General features: G+C 39.5%; 3 protein-coding genes across 3 annotated transcripts; 1 reads left to right on the forward strand and 2 right to left on the reverse strand.

Moving 5' to 3' along the window:
• Window positions 1-593: 593 nt before the first annotated feature.
• On the forward strand, window positions 594-5,795 carry LOC135623716 (probable mannitol dehydrogenase). The gene is made up of 5 exons (XM_065126972.1): window positions 594-758; window positions 3,626-3,739; window positions 4,513-5,026; window positions 5,126-5,279; window positions 5,377-5,795. The coding sequence occupies exons 1-5, from the start codon at window positions 634-636 to the stop codon at window positions 5,586-5,588; spliced, it is 1,119 nt and encodes a 372-aa protein (XP_064983044.1). The 5' UTR covers window positions 594-633; the 3' UTR covers window positions 5,589-5,795.
• Window positions 5,796-8,307: 2,512 nt separating this feature from the next.
• Window positions 8,308-13,547, reverse strand: LOC103999182 (E3 ubiquitin protein ligase RIE1). The gene is made up of 5 exons (XM_009420848.3): window positions 12,927-13,547; window positions 10,685-10,804; window positions 9,648-9,780; window positions 9,379-9,537; window positions 8,308-8,750 (listed from the first exon to the last, which is right to left on the reverse strand). Exons 1-5 carry the CDS (start codon window positions 13,442-13,444, stop codon window positions 8,601-8,603), a joined length of 1,080 nt encoding a protein of 359 aa, XP_009419123.2. The 5' UTR covers window positions 13,445-13,547; the 3' UTR covers window positions 8,308-8,600.
• An 865-nt stretch (window positions 13,548-14,412) lies between these two features.
• On the reverse strand, window positions 14,413-15,954 carry LOC135623717 (vacuolar iron transporter 1-like). Its single transcript, XM_065126973.1, has 4 exons — window positions 15,608-15,954; window positions 15,223-15,308; window positions 15,036-15,150; window positions 14,413-14,970 (listed from the first exon to the last, which is right to left on the reverse strand). The coding sequence occupies exons 1-4, from the start codon at window positions 15,874-15,876 to the stop codon at window positions 14,670-14,672; spliced, it is 771 nt and encodes a 256-aa protein (XP_064983045.1). The 5' UTR covers window positions 15,877-15,954; the 3' UTR covers window positions 14,413-14,669.
• Between the last annotated feature and the right edge of the window lie 1,250 nt (window positions 15,955-17,204).

Below are 17,204 nucleotides of genomic sequence, written 5' to 3' on the forward strand. Positions count from 1 at the left end.
ATCAATATGGTAATCGGTTTGTCCCACCACATAATAAGAAAAGCTAAATAACCTTATCAATATCGTAATCGATTTGTCCCACCACAGAATAAGAAAAGCATGATTAGAAGACAATAGGTATCATTTGACAACTAAATATTTTAGATGCTCATGAAACGAAATAAATTTTATACGAATAATCCCCACTCAAAATATCTTTCATGTGTGGTCGTGAACTAACAACATGTTATAAACATGTGTATATTACATTCACATTAAATTCGTACATCACTCACTGGGAACTTAATATTCTGTTTGATCATATAAACGGATTTGATGATGAATAGATTTCTTCCCTCTTTAGAGTTCTTTGCTTGTTGATTCTAATGTTGTTGATGAATGAACACAAGCTAAGCAGGAGAATCAAAGCTTCAACACAAGAAATTTCGACTGCCTATGCTCATTAAGATGGCAGAAACAATCTTTTTGTTTGTGGCGATGAGATCATCTACACTGACCCTCACTGGACATCATGTTTGTTTTATATATTTCAATCTTAATAATTGAGTTCATGTAACGTGACATATATCCATAAAGAAATCAACTTTCCTATTGAATAGGGCGACTTTGTACCCACTGCCCGCCTACAAGTAGATGCTGCCTCAGCTCCTCCGATACACCGAGCGACAATTGGAGATGGAGAACCAGTCACAGGTAGCCTTTGGATGGGGCGCAAGGGACGCATCCGGAGACCTCGCTCCCTTCTCTTTCTCGAGAAGGTACTCTCTTTTCTCTTGTCGATCGACTATTCTGGGTACTGTTGAAATAGAGCCAAAGTGCTTTTCACATGCTTCTTCCTCGCCTTGTTTTGTCTTGTGAGGTTGGAGATGCAGATGCGTACCTGACTTCTTGTAGAGGCTGCGTTCTGTTTTGGTTTATGGAAGGATGATACATTTTGGAGGTTTCTTGAAACCTATCCCACGAAAAAACGAACGTCTTACTGCAAAATATGAACTTGATAAGGACAGGATCCCTCGATTTGTTCCTGAACCTGAACCTGGCACACCAGTAGCTACTGCTGTCAAAGGATCACCCCCAAGCCTGGTCTGGAATATCGATTTTGTGTCGGTGGTGTGGGGGTTGGAGCAAGAGTTAGGTCAAACTTCGATGTAGAACATCATCATCATCGTCATCCTATCTATTAGGGAAAAAAGTGTGTTGGATCCCTCGCTCTCTGAGATTGCATTTGGGGAAAACTAGAACCTCGTCCCTTGTTTATGTCAGTTGTCCTTCAAAGCTTGGTCCTACGAGATGTGTCAAGTATCCGCTTTGTGTAGAGCCTATAAATCATGATTATTCGTTTCATTGGGTGTTTTTGCCCTGTTTCTACATCTCTGTTCTGTAAAACAGAGATGTATCTTCACTCGTCCTTTCTAGAGGTTGCTGTGAACTAGTTGCCTGATCATAGCTAGTTTAACTGAATGTTAGATCTTCTTGTTCTATAGGTGAAATGGAAATCTTTTGTTAAGAATAATCTTGACAATTAGAAGTCACAAGCATGAATTTCATCGTAAATGAGGTGGAAACTTGTGAATTATCCCTTTCAAATCTTCAACAGTTATTGACAAGTGAAACCAGTACATTGGGTTCCCCTTTCTTGGTACTCTATCCATCTTCCTATTTCTCACAGAATGTTTTCAAATGAGAGTTTGGGGTAACTCTGAACCGAATGTGGTGGAGGTGCCTTTATGTCATTTGGTAAAGTTACAAGTATGTCCTTGTGCAATATTGCTTAAAAATGATGTTTACCTCAAGCTAATAGTCTAACATCCCTAATAATTAAACTGAGGATAGTCTAAGTTTTTGAAAGAGGGCAGAATCCAGGGATTTGGACAACACATCAGCAATCCACTGTTCATGGAGTGTAAAGTGAATCTTAGACTTACCTGCAATCACCTATTCTGACACAAAATGAATATCCATTTCTTTGTGCTGATGATACCGAAGTTCATTGGCACTCAAAAATATCTACTTCATGTGGTTTGAAAACCCAAATTTCTCCTCCCATTCCCTTTATCCAAATCACATCAGTGAATGCATGAGCCACCGTTCTATATTTGGACTTAGGTTTAGAAGAAGCAACACGTACCTTCTTCATTACATGACCAAGCAACAAATTTGGCCCCATGAATAATACAAAATCCAGATTTGGAGCACTGAAATTTTCTACCAATATCAGAATAAGCTTGAAGAAGAAATTGAGATGTAGGTTAATATTATAGTGTAAAGTGCCTTGAAAATAATGAAGAATGGACTTTGTCATAGGAAGATTTAACTTATATGGGTTGATGCATGAATTGAGAAACCAGGTTGATAGAACGAGCTAAATTAAGCCTCGTAAATATGAGATAGTGCAACAACGTTGCTCCTATTATCTCTAGGATCATTCAATGGTGAACCATCAAATTGACTTAATTATCTTAGTCACATCCATGTGTGCTGTAGTTAGATTTGTTGCATACTTGTGTTGACATAAGAACAATGCATTATAAGAAAATATGCATAAATCAATCTTTGATCGCAAACTCTTTTGCTGATGTACAATTAAACAACTGACAACTTACTCCTATCAGCATTAAGAAACAGAAGAACTGATTACATTGGATCGAAAACCAGATACAAATAGATAATTGATGAATTCTTGAAACCCAGACTTGGGTGGTTTCTTGAAAGCACACAATGCCTTCTTTAACTAGCAAACTTGACTAGGAAATAAAAAGTGCACAAATCTTGGTGACTGTATATAGGTTCTTTTGAAACATCATTTAAGAATGCATTTTCAACATCAAGTAACCTCTCTGGCCAATTCAAGAAATAGCAGCACTAAGAACAGTACAAATAGTGATGGGTTTAAGTTTAACCATGGTATGCAATTTCGAATAATACCATCTGGTATCAGCGGTACGTACTAGTCCGATGGCATATCGGTACGCGGATCGCTCGTTATCGGACGGAACGTGCTACAGTGCTATACTATAGCACTGCTACAGTATTACAGTAAGAGGAAGATATATTTAAAACCATTTGGTACGTCCTGGTGTACCGCTCGATATGCCTTGGTGTACCGAGCGGTACACGGTATCGTACCATACCGAGCCAACCTCGAAACACCGGTACGGTACGATTTTGCATACCTTGGGTTTAACCATTGGATCGAAATTTCATTAATTTTAGGTCATGTTTCTTAGCTTCTGTGCAACTTGTCAAAGTTACAACTAAAGCTTATTGTAGAAGTGACTTCACAATAATGTTACAAGTTAGTAGTCTAACACCAACTATTCTTATGTTTCTTAGATCTATGTTTTGAAAATTCACAATAAATCAAAATATTTCACAGAAAATGTGACTCTTTACATGTTCTGGCAGAGGGTAAGTTAGAGACAACATGAAAATTAAACTACTGCAATATATTGATTTATTGCATCCACTCCAGAAAACTAGATCTAGATTGAAAATAATCTATTTTCTTCTTTTATTATCAAAATAAATACTTTAATATTGTGAAGATCATGAGGACAATAATCTGTTTCATGAATTATATAGTACTGTGTGATGACATGTAATGACTTGTCATGCTGTTCTCCAGGGCCACAGGGGATGATGATGTCACCTTAAAGATCTTGTATTGTGGAATATGCCATACAGACCTTCACATTATCAAGAATGACTGGGGAAATGCCATGTACCCCGTGGTCCCAGGGTACAAATGTTACCTTGCTGTGTTTTTTTTTTATTTGCATTTCCAATTCCAGCAAATTTTTATTCAAGTGGTCCAATGTTTGGTATTGCTTCTTTCACGCCTTAGTGTGTATGACTCTTTGGTCTTGACACCAAACATTTCAGATCTGATCTGCTGGATTCAGCTGCAGAATTGAATTTAGTGCACTAAGTATTGATCTGAGCTTTGATCATTCATACCACTGGGGTCAAGTTCAGAGGTATTCGTTGCTGCTTAGTTCAGAAACAAAACACTATATCTTACCTAGTTTCAGGGTTATATGTCAGCTTTCCTCCTTCCACAAGGTTTGAAACCTTCTTTTTAGTGCATAAAATCTTAGCTTAATGTGCACCAACTTAAGAGCAGTAACGAAATACGTTCTTTATGTGACATTTTCTGTATCATGTCATTCAGTAAGGAAATGGGACTTCTTTCTCTGATTTTATTGTGTTTCTGCAGTTTCAGTAAATAACCTCCTAACAAATTTGGGATGGTGCAGATATATTTTGTGTAGTTAACTGCAGAATATACATAAGCTCTTGCACCATATAATTCTGCCTATGCCACATGGATTTGGCACCCATATTGAGTGTTTCTGTTCATACTATTTTTAACAGATGTTCTTTGAACAATGCACTCACAAAACTGGATGTTTTCATTTGCTCTCAGTCAATTGGTGACCATTCTGATCTTCTAAAGAATATGCTCTGGTAATAGACTCTTGCAAGGATTTCTGAATTTGTTATTTTGCACAGACATGAGATCGTGGGAACTGTCATTGATGTTGGGTGCAATGTCCAGAAGTTCAAAGTTGGTGATAAAGTTGGCGTTGGCTACATGGTCGGCTCTTGTGGTTCTTGTGAAAGTTGCAGTGAGGAATATGAAAACCATTGCTTCAAAATGATAACGACATCCAATGGTGTCTACCATGATGGGACAACAACCTATGGAGGATTCTCAGATATGATAGTTGTCAATGAGCATTTTGCAGTACATATTCCTGATAACCTGCCCCTGGAAAAAACTGCACCATTGTTGTGTGCCGGAGTTACAGTATATAGCCCAATGAAACACTTTGGTCTCAATGAGCCTGGAAAGCACTTAGGAGTCATAGGGCTTGGTGGGCTTGGTCATGTCGCTGTGAAGTTTGGCAAGGCTTATGGTATGAAAGTTACGGTGATTAGCACATCGCGGAACAAGGAACAGGAAGCAATCCAGCACTTAGGAGCTGACTCATTTTTGGTGAGCAGTGATCCTGACCAAATGAAGGTAAAATGCATTATAAACACAGGAATAAATTGGATAGATAAGTATCTTCTTTTAGTTACAAACTTACAAATTTTTTCTTATGGTTTTTGGGTGGCATAGGCTGCCACTGGCACTATGGACGGCATCATTGATACAGTCTCTGCCTTTCATCCAATTGCACCCTTGCTCTTCCTGTTGAAGGCTCGTGGAAGGATGATCCTGGTGGGAGCACCAAACAAGCCACTGGAGCTACCATCCTTCTGCTTAATCCAGGGTATGCATCTATTATCCTTTTACAGAACAGCTTCTAAAGTACTTTTTTGTGGCCTGGATCAGATGGTTTGCAGATATCTTTCTCTTGATATTGTCAGGAGGGAGGATGTTGGCTGGAGGTAGTGTTGGTGGAATGAAGGATACCCAAGAAATGATAGATTTTGCCGGGAAGCACAACATAACTGCAGAAGTTGAGGTTGTCGGAATGGACTATGTCAACACTGCCATGGTGAGACTTGCCAAGGGTGACGTCAGATATCGATTCGTCATTGATGTAGCAAACACTCTCACTACTGCCTATAACTCTTAAGCATCTTCATGACTAGATATGTTATTGAATATGAGTGCTGCTGCTTGTTCTTGTGTATTGTTTAAGGTTCTTAGAATAACAATTTGAATCTTCAAACTGAAAGCACTCTTCCCATGCTTTTGGGATAAATGTTTGTATTTGTTAATTTGGATACTGTGTGTTGTCTTTGTTCTTAATATGAACTGAAAACTTGCCTGCTGCTGTATATATACATGAATACAAAGAGAGATGTGTTCATTTATTAAAAAGAAAGAAAACTATACTGGAAAGGAATTTAATGCACATCATAATAATCTATCCACTCCATTGCAGGCACCAAATATGTTTGACATGTGTTGAATTATCAACTGCACCTTTTTTTTTCCTCCCACTGCAACATTAGCATTGACTTCCTCGGATGGTGAGGGGTTGTCAAGATCAGATGCATAAACACAAGTAATTTGTAGGATAATTTTGTGTGCATCAAGACCATATTGCTGAAGTAGTTTACTTTTTATCTCCTTTGGCTACTGGATAGTACTGTATTTATGTTCCTGTCTTGTGTCTTGAATCTAACTGATACTAAAAATTTAGCCTGAAACAAGTTGGTTGGAAGAACTTTCATGTAATATTAACTAGTCTGTAACGCCATCTGTATGATTTGAGCTTCCACCTTAGGTTAAATCAACTATCAAAGAGTACTTTTTGACAAAGTACTTTTTGTTTTGTTTTGAATTTATCACTAGTGACCTATGTACTATATAATATTTGGGGGGTTTATGATTAAAATATCACAACATATATATATATATATATATATATATATATATATATATATATATATATATATATATATATATATATCATTTTCTATTTATAACCATATAAAAAATTTAACTTGTCTTACCTAAATCATGCAACACCCTTATGTATCAGTGTACAAAATGTTAATATTCTTAAAATTTTTTATGATCCCTTAAGAACATATAAAAGAGAAGACGAGTTAGAGGAAATGTTCAACTCGGGATCTACAAATAATCATTTCAGCAAATAATTGATAGATAATACAAATTATAATTATAGACTTTCCAACGGTTATACAATAAAGGGTCCAAATTAATCCATCAAGATCAAAAATACTCATAAGTGCCCACGTGATGTTGCTGTAGAATCAGACAGGAAATCAATATTGGACACTACCCTAAAAGTTCATTCAGGCATATGTCACTCGGGTATTTTCTAGATGTTATTTTCTAGATGTTATGTTGGTTGACACTCTGTACCGCTTTGTGAAGATAAAATATTCTACTATTTAGATAATTTATTTCTAAATAATTTTATTTCTAAACTTTTGTTTATCAATAAAAACTAATGAAAATGGGATTGCTGGTACGTGCAAGAGGATATCACAAGTACATCTATTAATATGCATGCATGTCTGCAGTTGACAGTTTGCGCCGAAAGATGGTTTGAAGTTTTATGTGATATCAAAATCATTTTCTGTTTCTACGTAACTTTTTAGAATTAGCAAACCTTTGATCAGTGTGACTTAATTGCTGTAATCTTGTGGTTCCTACTTTCCTTATTGGAGACAATTGTAGCACTTGGCGTTGACGTATCAAGATGGATCTATCTGTTAAATACGAGCTTGTTTTCTTGGATGGTATTATTTATCACTCTCATTCATATTCCACTGAAGTCGTACCTTCGTCTTGCAGCAACAATATGAAGCTTTTCATGGCGTTTGATATATCAAACTTTCATAGATGAATTTATTAGATTATTACCCTCAGACTAATGTTTTAGGTATAACAAAAGATGTTTTCACCTTCTCCACTATCTTGAAAAAGTCATGTGGTTGCTTGTGGGTTTTAGTGACATATTTGTCTACTAGAAGCTATGTTCTTTTGATGTGTAACTCATCTTCGTCTAACAAGGCTTACATGTAAGCCTTGTATTTGCGGAATAACATCAATGTGTGCTCTGCATATCACCCACTCCAAATGTTGCTACTTCTGTCAAGCACAAGTTTAGCCACCAAAAATTCTACTACTGCTGCTGGATTTCAGTCTGAACATTGTGGCAAATTAGGACACTCAAAAAGTCATTGCTATTCTCTTCGTGGCTATCCACAGTAAAAGTGTTAAGAATGTGCAATCTACTACTCTTGCACTAAAAATATATTCTTCCTCTGCATCAACATTCACCCATTCACCAAGGAGCAATATGCCAATCTAGACTCTTAAGGGTACCAGTGTCATTTCGGGGCGTTTGCCTTCGGCCCCCCGGTGTGCGCTTGCGCTTGAGACCAGGCGTGCGCCTCAAGTAAACCAGGCTAGATTCAACTTGGGCTTGAAGCAGTTGATTTGACTGAACCATTTCAGCCAACTAATAGCATTGTATCTTGTGCAGTTTCTGATAGCAGAGCTAAGCAGCAGCAGAAGTTTTGAATCATTCACATACCAAACAAGGTACAAAGATGAGATGGACTTCGAAAAATCATTCGAGCACACGTAAAGATATCATTCACCCTTTTTGTGCTGAAAAATTAATTTCACAAAACGAAGAAACTCAAGTGCAGCTTTTCAGTATATCTCGATAAACTATATAAACTTCAGTACGGTAAATCACGATATCTGTGTCTTGTCAAAGCTAAAATTTCAAGCAGTTCTGCAGCTGCTAATAGGTGTAAGAGCAAGACCAAAAAGATTCTTTTAAACACAATCATTTTGACCACAAGTAACAGAAACGTAAGATGTATAACAGATCTATTTACATCCTTAACTCACTGGAATGTTACAGTCATACAATACAAGGTTTTGGAATACCAAAAAGATGCATAAAGAGTTTGTAGATATCCTCTTCTCGGAGAAAGGGCCTTTTGCATAGAAGAAATTTATAAGCTAGAGAGCATGCTAAGTCTACGGCCTTTCAGAAACTCTCTCTTCAATCTTAGAAGAGGCTTTACATTTGCTACCAAGTATTTACACCATGAAACAGCATGATTAAGCTGATTCTAGTCCATCAGTATAGTCAGCCATCGAGGATGTGATATTTGCAAAGAGGGCAAGTTGCATTGATACGAAGCCATTTGACAATGCATGAAGAGTGGAAATGATGATTGCAGGGAAGAGCAAGTAATAGTGTTCCATCTTCATATGAAGAAAGACATATACAACAGTCCTAAGAAAATAAAGGGAAAAAAGAGTAAGACAGAAAACCTAACTTTTTAGCACCCTGCTATGACTAGAAAATGATAATATCCACCCATGATAAAGATTAACCTAATAGTATTTGATACTCCAGATTTTAGCAAGCAAACAATTGTAAATAAGCTCCAGTGGTTCACTACCACACATTACACATTGAAGAGAGACATTATAATAACCTAAATACAAAAAAAAAAAAAAAACAATGCAAACTGTGAAGGCAGTTGATGGTTATCTGAGGAACTATCCAGATATGATCCAAATAGTCACTAATGGTGATAGACAAGTAAGTGTAGTTATAATGGAACTTTGAAATTGCAACGTGATGGTCCTTTCCAAAGAGGACTGTTATCACTTTGAGCTAGACATATTAAGCTTCCCATTTAAATGGATGACAGTCTGAATATTTTTTCCATCAATCTACAACAGATATAAACGGTAGGATAACTTGAAAGTATGAAGCTCTACCGCCAAATATGCCTACAGAACTGGCCAACATGATTTCTAACAACGATCATGATGGAAAAATGCATGCAAGAAGTCTACTTTAAAGAGATCAAATCATGGATAAAAGGGAAATATTGACAAGTTCAACTTTTTACCGCATCCTCACGCAGAAGAACACGTTCACCCGTCGAAATATCATGGTTGTTTAAAATTGGAACCATTAATCCTTCCTCAAATGTCTTCTGTCCATCACTACAAGGTTCAGAATACCTATATCTTGGAAGGATGCTGATATCTGAATCCGATGCACCTTCCTTCGTACACATAAAGGGAGCCATGGAAATAAATTAGCCGAAAAAAAAACAAGCTAGTACCCAAAGCACCCTTTTGAACAGCGAAAAAACCAAAAAACTTCCATTCTCACCTGGCCTATCACAGCACAAAGTATTGCGATGACACAAGGCAAGCAACAGCAGAGTGCAATTCCAATGATGCAGGCCAAAGCAATACAGAAGATTGCAAAGAGTGCATCAAATGTGAGAAAAACCACAGTCAACCTGTCCAAATCCATGAAGTAGACAAAAAACCTTTTACCTTGCTTTTACAGAATCTGACTTCTCAAAGAAATCTAGGTTCTATTATGGTCAAATTTATCAGTCACTCAAGTCACATAATTGTGAATGAGAAACTGTGACTTGTGAACCTGATATATAAATATACTGATCATCAATTTTGATCAGGAGAGGATTTCAAGCAATCATATGAAACTGAAATAAGATTGCTCAGATTAATTGCCACTCAAAATGACACGAAGTTCTTCAAAATAGGTAAAAGGCTAGCAAATTCAAGGAAATTTAAAGGCTACACCAGATAATAACTAAATCTTAGCAAAAGAAAGAACTGTGACTACTATCATTTTTATTAGAAGCATCAGAAATATTGGCTTTGCCATGGTAAACATGAAATGAAGAGCTTGCTGATGCCAGAACTGTGGATTGTTCTCAAGTCAAATAAAAAAAACTAAAATCTTGTAGTACCCCGTGAGACAAAACTCTGAGTCGTCTGTGACCTGTAATGCTCCATTTAATAGACAAACTCAGCTAAAAGAAAGTGCTCTCTGAACACCAGTTGACAAGATCAATGTCTTCAGTCATGGTTGCATCATACGGTTCGGGAACAAAGCCAAAAGCAACCGTAGATACGCTTACAAGCCATGTTGCTACTTTAGGTTGATGACTGATGGCTCATAAATCTTCTCATATCAAAAAGAGAGAATTACATCATCCCATAGTATATTAAAAAAGGGAGTAAATATTTACATATTAATGGTATAAAATCATATTAATGCAGGCTTAGCCATATCATATCATTCAACAATAACAAGTTAAATGATGTTGAAACTAGTATGAGTTACTCAAACAAGAGAAAAGACAATAAGGAAATGATATTTGGTAGATTTACCAGTAGAGTGTTGGAGCATTCTTTAAGAGAGCTTCACCACCGGAGACCACCCAACAAAAGCCAACAATCCACCAAATAAAGGAAGCCATAGTATTAATAGATTCACATCGTTTGGCAATGCTGTGCACCAGTCGCCATCAACATTAAGAACAATGAATGAACATCAGAATACTTTTATAAGCCTTCATATGTTGAACACTTGCTCATTTGCCAGAGTGTTTAAAGATGAATTGAAAATAAAAGACAGATAGCACTTACCTTTATCAACTGAGATAATAAAAGGACTTAAAATTTTTAAGTACAGTTGAGATTGTGGGATTCATAGTTGTTTTTTTGCTTACAGAAGTAATAGCATATATTGACCCGCCCCAGATCCATAGTTGTGGGAGCCTTGTGAACTGGATCACCCTATTTAATAGTTGGGGGACTCAGAACATGTCATGTGATCAATATTACTGCAAACACTTGCTCAATATTAGCTAATCAAGGAAAAAGACATAAAAAGATAAAAAAAGAACCGTGTTCACAGTTGGACCCCAATAACTAACAGCTGGTACATATCGATCGGTGTCAATTACATTCCTTAGTTCCATGTAAAAAAAAAATTCATTTTCTTCACCAACATTGATATCCTTTCCAAAAACTAGAAGTTGGAAAGGACAGGGTTGTAAATTGAGGAAGCGATCCTGCAAAAGAGTTTTGGCATCCACTTTGGTCACAAGGTCAATTTGAGGGGTGAAAATTAGATACAGTGCAGAATAGACCCAATTTGAACTCTGGATTGAGTCAAACTAGCTAAGTTTCAACCAAATTCAAAATATGGGACCAAGAAAATACTTTTGAGCCTTAAGATTCATACAATCAGCTTTAAATAATAATGGACAGAAGGTTTTTCGGAATAGTACATGATAAAGTAGGAAACAGCTTGAACAAAAAGTTCTCTGCGTGCTAGGAAAGCAAAACTAGCTTTGAAACCTTATTTGAAAGGAGAGGAGGGTGGATTGGACAAGGATTTGATTCCAAAAGGCTGATTAGACAAGGATTTGACCCAAAGATAATGATAGGATTTAAGGACCTTTCCCCTATCAAAGCAGTAGTATGCCCTGTTTCGTGGCTGAATCCACGATCCACATAGTCTGCATTATTATTTGGGCTCTAATTACGGTTGCTCAGTTGTATAACGGAGAAAAAAAGCTGAAGCAAAATCAATGGATTTGATTTAATTTGAATAATTAGTTATTTTCAGCTTGTTTCTCATGTCAAGAAATAGATTATCTAGAGAGGACTAGCACTGAATTCCAGGCAGGACTTTTGGGTACAAGTATCCCTATAGATAAACTCTTTCTTTCTTATAAATTCTTCTCCTCCAACTAGTGAAAACATCAACAGAAGGGCCTCAACCTATGATTCAAGGAAAAAGACATACGCATTGACAAATGGTTTATAAGACCCAACTTAAGAGTCACTTTGAAGACACCACGTATCAATTAGGAGAAAGTTTCAAATGGTGTAAAATGTAAACAATGTAGTTAATTAAATAAAATAAAATAAAATTTCTGTTGACAGCATTCGTTAGCAATAGCTGATTATCCCAAGCATGAATTCCAGAGGGTCAATTCACATCCTAAATGAATCAAAGAGACTAGGCCCAGTTTTGAAATCCTGGGATTTTACCAAGAATTTCAAGTAGAGCCCAAACTCCAAAATGGAAATGGTAAGGGCCAACATAAAGTAATTACAAGAGTCCGAGTTCCATTTGATATAAATATCAGATGACATTGTAAACATTTAAGTTCAAGAAAAAAATAACAAAACAATTTCAGTTGACATTATTGTTAGCAACAAAACAAAATAATATACCGCATGAATGGTTTTCCTTGAAACTCAGACCTAAAGCATCTAACACTAAAATCAACTAGAGCAAAAATAATCGAACTACTTAAATGTATGGTCTGCCCTAAAAACACTTAAAAAATTAACTTATTTTGTGGTCCACGCACAAAAATTTGCATTTTTAGAGGAACATTGCGTTGGGATGATCATGATTCCCTTTTTCCCTAAAGTTTCACCATGCATTAGATTTAATTATAAACCCTTGAAGCACTAACAAGGTTTAACACACGCAATGGCCCCAATTCTCTAATCTCACAACAGAAGAAAGTCTTTTAGCTTAATCGTTAACAATTGCCACAACAAAATCACTAGTTCTATCAAGAGTCAAGCATCTGTAGATCTGCAATACCTAGCACGGCGTCCACTTCCAACTTCAGGAGGAGCTGCATCGTCCTCGCTATCCATCGCATCAGATTCCGACAGCGTCTGCTCCCCGTCGCCTCCCCCACCTTCTAGCCTCCTTTCTCCACCGCTCCGCCGCCGCCGCCGGCTGTATTCCCCCCAGACGAACACCACGTGAATCAAGCACTGGAGCGCGTATCCCAGGAGCCAGACACGGACCGGGGTGTTGGGCCGCTCGTGAGTGGTGGCGCAGAGCACGGCGGCGGAGGCGGCGGTGAAGACCAGGTTCCAGGCGATGTCGAGCACCACCACAGGCCGGGAGTAAGCCCAATCGGCCCGCCGCTCCTGGAGATGGAGTGCGGCCGTTCCACGGACCAGCACGGAGGGGCCCCCGCGGGGACCGGCGGCGCGGCCGAGTAGGGCAGCTAGCGGGGTTGGCTGGGCCGGCCGGAGGCGGACCGAGTCTGACGACGACGACTCCTGTGGCTCCATTTGCCTTCTGACGAGCTTCTTTTGGACCGACATGTATGAATTTATTGTGTGCGCGTAGATAACTCGAGAAGGATTGCTTCTTTTTGGAGGAAAATTTATTGGAGTAGTTGATGGTGCTGTGACGGATAAGTAGACGTTCGATTTGGTGCCCCAATTGAAGATAGCAGCATCATTTGTCCATGTAAATTAAGGAGAGCGAGGCACTCAGTCAAACCAGTTGGCATCGAACCATTAATGGTTGAATCGAGCTTAATCGATTTTTTTCTGATTGATTCAATCGGTTCGAATCGAATCATTAACGATCGATTCGAAATAAACTAAAAGTTATTTAATTAAAGTAAGATAGATCCAAATGACATGTCATGCTTTAAATATTCGCTTGACCGAGTCAAATGACATCTCGGTGGTGTCATTTTTTGTTATGGGTTCAATGCACCCACCGGTTGGCGGCGTCCCGTCGCCTTGTCGATGTGGAATCCGATAGTGCAGCGGAGGATTGACCCACATATCAACACCCATTCACCTTCTATGTCCAACACCGATAGCAACTTTCTTACAACAATTGGGCTTTAGCCCGAATGAATAGGGTTGGAGTGGGTCTTTTCACTCTCTTTTAACGCGTACGGAGAGTTATTTCCCATGAAGAGACATCATTCATCGTGAGGTCTCTTTGCTGTCTGCTTTGACGTTCTTGTCTCAAATAAGGAACAGTCGTCTTCTTCACGTGATGTATGCGGCCTTGGGATGAGATTCTCACCAGAAAAGGCCACAAGATATGTTCACAGTTAAAGCCAGAGATCCATTGAGACACACCCTCTGTTCGTATGTGCACTGCCAGAGACAATAAATTAATTATGTTCTTCAGTGGAGCTCCCAACTCAAAATATTCTGTTGAGGTGGCCATGTCCTGATCAATACGATAAGTTATCATCCCCTACTTTGCAAATCACATGTCCCTTTGGTAATCCTTCATTCATAAGTTTATTTTCTGAGATACCAAGTCCAAGCAAAAGGCTAATATAGCTTTCTATTTTGTCCACGATAGCCAAGAACAGAGTTGTCCTACTTGTCAACTACAAAAGCACCAAGACTACATCCCATGGTGTGATCTTACATATCATAGCCTAAAATTACTGAATCAACTGACCTGATGAAACAACACTCCAAGCGGCAAGCACCTTCAAGCCTAAAGGCCGTACGTAGGGGTGCACAGGAGCCATGCCCGACCCAGCATCGCGCACCGCGTGCAGGGCGGCCCTCAGACGGCTTGGACGGCTTTGGCCAAGGCGTAGGCGGCGGCGGATGCGAGCGCGCCGATGAAGGCGGTCTGGACTGCACTCAGGAAGGGGCGGTTCCCGGTGAAGCGGCCCTTGATGTAGCCGAAGAAGAGCAGCGCCACCAGGGTCAGGCCGATGGACGTGAACATGGCCTGGAGGGCGGTGGGGATGAAGACGTACGGCAGGAGGGGCACCATGCCGCCCACCACGTACGACACAGCGATCGTTACTGCGCTCTCTAGTGCCCTCCTCGGGTCTGGCTTCTCTAATCCAAGCTCAAATCTGAAACCACAAATTAGTGACACCAAATGATGCCTCTATAAAGAAATTTCATGAGGAGCACTTACTTCATCATGAACTCGAGCCAGGCCTGTGGCTTCTTCCGCAGCGAGTTGACGATCGGACCGTACTCGTGCGGCTCCAGGCCGTACTGCGACAGTAACTCGCCGACCTCCGCTGCCTCTGCGATCACGAAACCACCGCCTGATCAGCATCTAACGGCCCATACTGATGGTACGGCGTAGCTGCACTTACCGGTGTCGGGGACGGTGATGATCTCCTCCTGCTCCCGATTCAGCTCCCGCATGTAGTGATCCGCCTCGCTTTTGGCCGCCAGGTACCTGCCACGTGGAGAGACGATCAGCCGTGCGTTCCATGATCGCCCGGTACAGAGTGCTTGGCCCGCCGTTACGATAAGTGGCGAAGGCGTTCCATTTTCGAATATATATATATATATATATAGCAATTTCATATGCAATTATCTTCCAATCAACTGTAACTATTAATAATTCGGGTAATAATATGGTGAAAGAAATATACGCAATAAATTACTGTTATATTCGGAAAACGTACATGTATATGATCGAGTAAAATCATTAAAGCAACAGCCAAGAAGGGGACGGCGGAAGAAGTTACCGACCCGCCGAGGCCCATGGAGATGGCGCCGGCGGCGACCTCGGCGAAGCCTGCGGTGAGGATGAGAGAGGAGGGCGCGTTGGCGCCGGAGAGGCCGGCGGCGAGGGCGAATGGGACGGTGAGGCCGTCGGAGACGCCCATGATGACGTCCCGCACCATGTCCCCCGCCGTGAAGTGCTTCTCCTTGTGCTGCGCCAACAGCTTCTCCGTCGCTACCGGCGACGACGACGATGACGTGGTTCGGCCAACCGCCCATCCGTCTTCCGGCGCCATTAGATGGATCTATGGCTCTGCGTTTTCTCGTGTCCTTCCCAATGCTCGAGAGGGCAGTATTGGAGATCGAGGTCGAATTCGTGGGACGGGGAACTCTTATATTGTGAAGTCAGATAATAAGACACAATATTGTGACTTTATTACCATAGTGCCATCTTCTTTTAAAGATTTTTTCCAATTCATTGCCAATAAAAAAGTATTTTTCTATTACCAAAAAATAGTGACTTGAATTTTTATTAGTTATTATCTAAGACATGACAATCATAGTGAGCATTTGGGAGGTTTTCCATTGGTTTGAGTCACTGTTTACAGCAATTGCACATGCCCAGTGGATTTGAGTACACCTCTCTTTCTTTCTTTCTTTTGTCGCATCTCTAAACCTTCTCAGTGGAATTTCCTGTACATAACCTCGATATATTTGATGGGTTTTTTTACAGCGAGAGCAATATAGTCTTAGATTAGCGAACATAAACTGTGTTCTTGTGCATCGACCAACACAACCAATTTTCCAGAACACACTAGAAAAATTAGGAAACTTGGGGTCACAAAGTTGAAATATGAAGAACAAGTAAATATCTTATCGTCTCCTCCGTGAGCTCACCTTCATAAATGTCCGAAGCCATTGACTTACGCCACTCGCTACGGGCGCGTGGCCGCCACGAGGCGACAGTGCGGGCATGCGTGCCACTCAGCAAAAGGTGGGCTTAATGCTTGCCAGCAGAGCTGTTGGATGAAGACTCGGACACGCAGACAAAAGAAAAGGCCAACTTGACAACTCGGTATACACGAGCATCAGAAGGATGTGGCCATTTGGGGTTGACGAGCACATGGCCAAGGATGTGGCCGTTCGGTATAAAGCTAGATTGACTGACACGTGTTGGATTATCAATATCATGATGGACACCTTAGCAATATAATACGTGGCCAACACTTCCATTGTCGATCGGTGAAGTCTGAAGTGACCGCATGAGCTTCAAATTCGTCGCACCTATCATTTACAAATTAGATTAGTCATAAATTCATAATTATATCTTTGATTTTTCTCATTTGATTAAGGACATATAAATCTAATATGTTGAATTTTCTTTTATCATCCGGAGATTAAGACATAATAATCTATTATATTCACAGTTCGAATGATTTCATAATAATTAATTAAATCAGAAAGAATTCTAATAAGTATAATTCACGACGAACTCGATATTAAACATAGAGTAGACATTAAAACAAGTAGAGATTCAGATATGAACATGACTCTCCATCATATCCTTTTTTATCAACGATATTTAAAAAAAAAAAAAAGTTGAATTTGAGTTAAGACAATCAAA

Source organism: Musa acuminata, chromosome BXJ2-9 (assembly GCF_036884655.1).
Source record: "Musa acuminata AAA Group cultivar baxijiao chromosome BXJ2-9, Cavendish_Baxijiao_AAA, whole genome shotgun sequence".
Taxonomy (NCBI): Eukaryota; Viridiplantae; Streptophyta; class Magnoliopsida; order Zingiberales; family Musaceae; genus Musa; species Musa acuminata.